This window comes from Vigna unguiculata, chromosome 5 (assembly GCF_037176805.1).
Source record: "Vigna unguiculata cultivar grain cowpea cultivar isolate G323 ecotype 2 chromosome 5, ASM3717680v1, whole genome shotgun sequence".
NCBI lineage: Eukaryota > Viridiplantae > Streptophyta > Magnoliopsida > Fabales > Fabaceae > Vigna > Vigna unguiculata.
In genome coordinates this window covers 19,739,558-19,744,981 of record NC_140796.1, presented here as the reverse complement: position 1 = coordinate 19,744,981, position 5,424 = coordinate 19,739,558, and the positions used below count along the sequence as shown (strand labels likewise).

General features: G+C 37.0%; 2 protein-coding genes across 4 annotated transcripts; one reads left to right on the top strand and one right to left on the bottom strand.

The window, feature by feature from the left end:
- Positions 1–229: 229 nt before the first annotated feature.
- LOC114184809 (Calcium-binding EF-hand family protein) lies at positions 230–4,756 on the bottom strand. Of its 3 annotated transcripts, XR_014995315.1 has the most exons (6): positions 4,527–4,756; positions 3,983–4,195; positions 3,686–3,885; positions 3,411–3,585; positions 1,293–3,288; positions 230–1,190 (listed from the first exon to the last, which is right to left on the bottom strand). XR_014995315.1 is itself a non-coding variant. In XM_028072117.2 (5 exons), exons 2-5 carry the CDS (start codon positions 4,176–4,178, stop codon positions 3,197–3,199), a joined length of 663 nt encoding a protein of 220 aa, XP_027927918.1. In that variant the 5' UTR covers positions 4,179–4,195; positions 4,527–4,756; the 3' UTR covers positions 230–3,196. The 3 variants fall into 3 exon arrangements, 2 of the variants coding, with proteins under 2 accessions (XP_027927918.1, XP_027927919.1); XM_028072117.2 differs by having other exon boundaries at positions 230–3,288; XM_028072118.2 differs by having other exon boundaries at positions 230–3,288; positions 3,983–4,192; positions 4,527–4,730.
- AP4.3A (protein kinase family protein) lies at positions 363–3,159 on the top strand. Its single transcript, XM_028071761.2, has one exon. The coding sequence runs from the start codon at positions 363–365 to the stop codon at positions 2,886–2,888; it is 2,526 nt and encodes an 841-aa protein (XP_027927562.2). The 3' UTR covers positions 2,889–3,159.
- Positions 4,757–5,424: the final 668 nt, after the last annotated feature.

Sequence of the window (5,424 nt, the reverse complement as noted above, 5' to 3'; positions counted from 1 at the left end):
AATTGAAAAAAATAATTATATTTTTTTCTCTTTATTTATATTTTGTTTTCTATTAAAAAATTGTATTTCAGTGATTATAAAATGGTCACGAGTTTTCGAGATATAATTTTCTAAAATACAAATAATTGTCTCTAGGAAACATTGACAAGGCTTTGGAGGTAGGTTCCAAATTGGCGATAAGCCGGATAAAATTCAACTTATTCAAACTAAACGCGTTGAAAAACATAGCGACAACCCAACAACAATTAAATGTCATTATCAAATACCAGATAATCTCCTCAATATCAACTTCAATACCAAGTTCAAATATTCATGTTCAAATACCTTTTTTCTCTCACAAACCATTCACCAAAATCTCAGCCATGAAGCTGAATCGCCTATGCATCGTTTTACCACCAAATTCTGGTGAAATGGTGGTGCCACTTGAAAAGGGACTGCAACAAGAACCCTTCCAAACACCAAAGAAACAAGTTGTTGAGGCCAAACACCCTCACAGGGCATGTGGGGGGCAAGTTCTTGCTTCTCTTCGAGATGTTTTGGGCAAGTTTTATGACTCAGGGTGGTGGAGAATTTGCCAAAAGGGAGAGCACAAAGAGAAGCACGACTGTGGTGTGTTGTTTCACGATATGGATGGTGTGCAAGTTTCTGTTAACATTGGGAGGGACAACCCCAGAATTTTCAGCTATGCAGAGCTGTTCATAGGGTCTAATGGTTTCAGTGAAGACCAAGTTTTGGGGAGTGGAGGGTTTGGCAGAGTGTACAAGGCCGTTTTGCCGAGTGATGGAACCGTGGTTGCTGTGAAGTGCTGTTTGGCAGGGAAAGGGAAGCAGTTTGAGAAAAGTTTTGCAGCAGAGTTAACAGCCGTCGCTGATCTTCGCCACAAGAATCTTGTGAGGCTGAGGGGTTGGTGTGTCAATGAAGATCAGTTGCATCTTGTTTATGACTACATGCCAAACCGAAGCCTTGACCGTGTTCTGTTTCGCAGGCATGAGAACTTGAAGGGCAAGCCTCTTCAATGGGGACAAAGAGTGAAGATTGTGAAAGGTTTGGCAGCTGCATTGTATTATCTCCATGAGCAACTAGAGACTCAGATCATTCATAGGGATGTTAAGACCAGCAACGTGATGCTTGATTCCCATTACAATGCTCGGTTGGGTGACTTTGGCATGGCAAGGTGGCTAGAGCATGAGCTTGAGTATGAGTATAAGTATAAGAACAGGAAAACAACATCAATCAGAAGTGACCATTTCAGATTGGGAGAAACATCAAGAGTAGGGGGCACAATTGGGTACCTTCCTCCTGAAAGCTTGCAGAAACCAAGCAATGCTACCTCCAAATTTGATGTCTTCAGTTTTGGGATTGTTGTGCTTGAGGTGGCTTCTGGAAGAAGAGCAATTGATCTCACACAGACAGATGAACAAATGATTCTGCTTGACTGGGTTAGAAGGCTTTCTGATGAAGGAAAGCTTCTGGAAGCAGCTGATACAAGGCTACCAGATGGATCCTTCATCCTCTCAGAGATGCAGCATTTCATTCACACAGGCCTTCTCTGCACACTCCATGACCCACAATTGAGGCCAAGCATGAAATGGGTAGTGGAAGCTCTTTCTGATTTTTCTTTTAAACTACCACCACTCCCTTCTTTTCTCTCCCACCCTTTATACATCTCTTTGTCTTCCCCATCTGATACTAGTCACAGTCCAAGCAGCACAAGCGGCACTAGCTCCACCACAGATAATGCAAGCATAACCACCAACAATACCTCAAACTATGTCACAGCAGCAGGTCAAACTGTGTATGTAACCGCTGAGTACAAAAACAGTGAAATCGTCTCTTCTAAGAGCATGCACCACCAGCGACCATTTCCTGTGGTAGAAACTCCAAGAGAAATATCATACAAGGAGATTGTTTCTGCTACAGATAACTTCTCTGATTCAAGAAGGGTCGCTGAGCTAGACTTTGGAACTGCTTACCATGGCATCCTTGATGACAAATGCCATGTTTTGGTGAAACGCCTTGGAATGAAGACATGTCCTGCACTGCGTGATAGATTCTCCAACGAACTCCGGAATCTGGGAAGGCTTCGCCACAGGAATTTGGTTCAACTTCGTGGATGGTGCACTGAGCAAGGAGAGATGCTTGTTATTTATGATTACTCGGCAAGTAGAATTCTCAGCCAACTTCTTATGCATCATAACAATGGAACTCGAAGTGGAGCTTCTTTCCTCCAATGGCATCACAGGTACAACATAGTGAAAGCACTGGCCTCTGCAGTACTCTATCTACACGAGGAATGGGATGAACAAGTGATCCACAGAAACATTACTTCTTCTGCTGTCATTCTTGAGCAAGATATGAATCCAAGACTCAGCTCTTTCGCTCTAGCAGAATTTTTGTCAAGGAATGAGCATGGTCATCATGTGGTTGCTGACACTAGAAAATCGGTTCGTGGGATTTTCGGCTACATGTCACCAGAATACGTGGAATCAGGTGAAGCAACCACCGAAGCTGATGTTTATAGTTTTGGTGTGGTGGTGCTTGAAGTTGTGAGTGGACAGATGGCAGTGGATTTCAGGCAACCAGAGGTACTTTTGGTGAAGAAGGTTCATGAGTTTGAGATGAGAAAAAGACCATTGAAGGAATTAGCTGACATTAGACTCAATGGAGAATACAATGACCAAGAATTGATGAGATTAGTAAGATTAGGAATTGCTTGCACAAGTTGCAACCCGCAGTTAAGACCAAGCATGAGACAAATAGTAAGCATCCTTGATGGCAATGACAAATTACTTGTCCAGAATAGCAAGGAGAGCAGTGAAGAATGGAGACAGATAAATTACTGTTCTTTGTCAATGGTTAAGAGAATCCAAGCTCTAGGAATACAGTAAGAAATTGCAGAAGGACATTGAAGTTACCTAATGGGAACTGAAATTTTTGTAATATAGAAAAGGCTCTATCTTGTTTTTGTCTACTTAATATCTATACTAGGTTGTATATTATATAAAAGAAGCTTCATGTATCAGTGTATTTTTATGCAGAAGCATCGCAAAAAATCATGTGTTTCTATTCATACTTCAATTTTATAGTTTTCAATTCCACAAGCAAAGTGTATAAATTTCTCCAGCACAGTCTTAACAACATGGAGACAAATCAAGCTCACACACATTTAGCACAATCTAACTTCAAACTCTTCTCTCTATTCATCTGCTTCAATCCCAACCCAGTTAATGAAACCAAATAGGAACTCCCTGAACGTGACCTGGCCATTCTTGTCCCAGTCCATTTCTTCTGCAAGGAAGAAAAAACCAGAGAGGAAAATCAGAAAGGTAACATAGAAATGAGAAAGGAGAAAGGAGAAAGTAAAGATCAAAACAGATTATGCTATAGAATTGAAGTGAAGTAAATAATACGAAATCGGTGTTTAGAGATGCGCGCAGGGGATCTTTCACGAGGATTGGTCTCATTCAGTGTTCTGACCATGTCCTTTTTGTTAAGCTTCCCATCACCATTTTGATCAAAAAACACAAAGGCCTCAACTATGGAATTGAAAATTTCTCCAAACTGTTCTAACCCTGCTTTAGATGACTGAAAGAAAAATTTAATCATGATGAAGTCATTGCATAGTTTTATCAGATATACCAATTTCAAGATCAATAAAGCATAAAATTAAGTTTCCAATGAGTACATTAACAGAGGATGAAGGTTCGGCTAGTAGATGAATGAGGCATAGAAGAACTATGAACTCATTGAACTGTATGCCCTTGCTTCCATCAATATCACAGTACTCAAAAAGATTCTCAATCTCCTGCTCTTTAAGGTGAAGTTCTAGATGTTCTAAGAACTTCTTTAGCTCATTGGGTTCTATAGACCCATTAGAATCCTCATCTGTGAAAGATACAACATAAAACACTTACTTTTCTACCAAAATTGAAGAGCTGGAGCTCATTCAAAACCGAATGTTGGGACTGTTATTGAAACTTACCATACTGTTCAAACATTCCTCTTAGCGTTTTCAGCCTCTCCTTAAACATTGGGAACATCATAACTATACTATCAACTGATTTCAACTTGCTCTGTGCAAATTTATATCTTCTCATTTCAACTATTTTCCTTTCAATCTTGTCATCCAAGCACATATTCTTGCTTGACTTGCCAATACATGACATTATTACTCCCATTTTCTTGGCAAAGACTTCTGAAGACAGCAAAAGGTAAGAGTTCAATCCTTGAAATGAGTATAAGGAAACAAAAAAGGAATTAAATTGTATGAATCTAACAATAGTGTCTTTGATACGTTTCACTTGATAAATATCAGAAGTAAACGAATTATTATTAGTTTTTCTTAAAACTGTCATCAATATGCATGTGCAAGGTACACAAGAAATTCTCAATTCTTGCAATTTTTGAAATCATTTTGTCATGTGCTGTTTTGGTAAAGTAGAAATTCCAAATGTTGTCCAATGCCTAACAAGATATGAAATAGATTAAACAAGAGAAAGGAATAGGACAAGCAAAACGAAACATACCTGCCAATTTCCTGGTGCTTGGCTTGTGACAGGCAAATGAGGTAGTTTTAGGAGAACCAAAGGATCAAAAGGAAGCAATTTCTAAATATGCAAAATTTTGAAGAATAGAGAAGCATCTCAAAATTTATAAGGAAAGAAAAAGAAAAGTTTAGTGGATTCCAAATGGGGGGAGAGATGCCATCTTTTCTGAGTGCTAGGCCCTCTCCAAGTATCTAAGTTCCAAAGGGGTACTTAAGGAATATGTTCCATTGACTTTAAAAATTCCAGATTATGCTTATTTACTATTGTTAGGTGGTGTTTCTAATAAACAAAACCCCAAAGAAAAAGGACAATTCAAGCACGGCTTAAATAAGATTGGAAGTAAAAACTTTATTTTACGTTTAAATATATTTTTAGTCGTAGATTTAAATATGAAATTAAGATTTGTTTTTAAAATTTTGATATAATTTAATTTTAAATTTTAAAATAAATGAATATAATTATATTAATTTTATTTTATAGTTAAATATATTTTTAACTTTAAATTTAAATATGAAATTAAGATTCGTTTTTAAAATTTTGATATAATTTAATTTTTAATTTTAAAATTTTAAAATAAATGAATATAGTAATATTTTAAAACATTCTAATTCAAATATCAATCTAAAAAAAATCATTTAATATGTAAAAAGAATTAACACATTTGAATTAATAAAATTATATATATTTATTTTTAAAGTTGGGATCAAAATATATCAAGTCTCAAACATAAATAAACTTTAGATTTAGGTTCAAATTTAAAAAATAAAAACATATTTAACTATATGATTTTGCCTGACTTTTTTTGGGAGCTCCCATTAGTCCAAGATGGAGAAATAGAACATGACCAGGTAGCCGCAGCTGTTCCTGGTTTCTCTTT

Coding starts and splice junctions, on each gene's coding strand:
- AP4.3A (XM_028071761.2), top strand. CDS start 363: ATGAAGCTGAATCGCCTATGCATCGTTTTACCACCAAATTCTGGTGAA.
- LOC114184809 (XM_028072117.2), bottom strand. CDS start 4,178: ATGGGAGTAATAATGTCATGTATTGGCAAGTCAAGCAAGAATATGTGC. Junction 3,886..3,982: donor AGGAATGTTTGAACAGTATG/GTAAGTTTCAAT, acceptor TATCTTTCACAG/ATGAGGATTCTAATGGGTCT. Junction 3,289..3,410: donor CATCTCTAAACACCGATTTC/GTATTATTTACT, acceptor TCTTCCTTGCAG/AAGAAATGGACTGGGACAAG.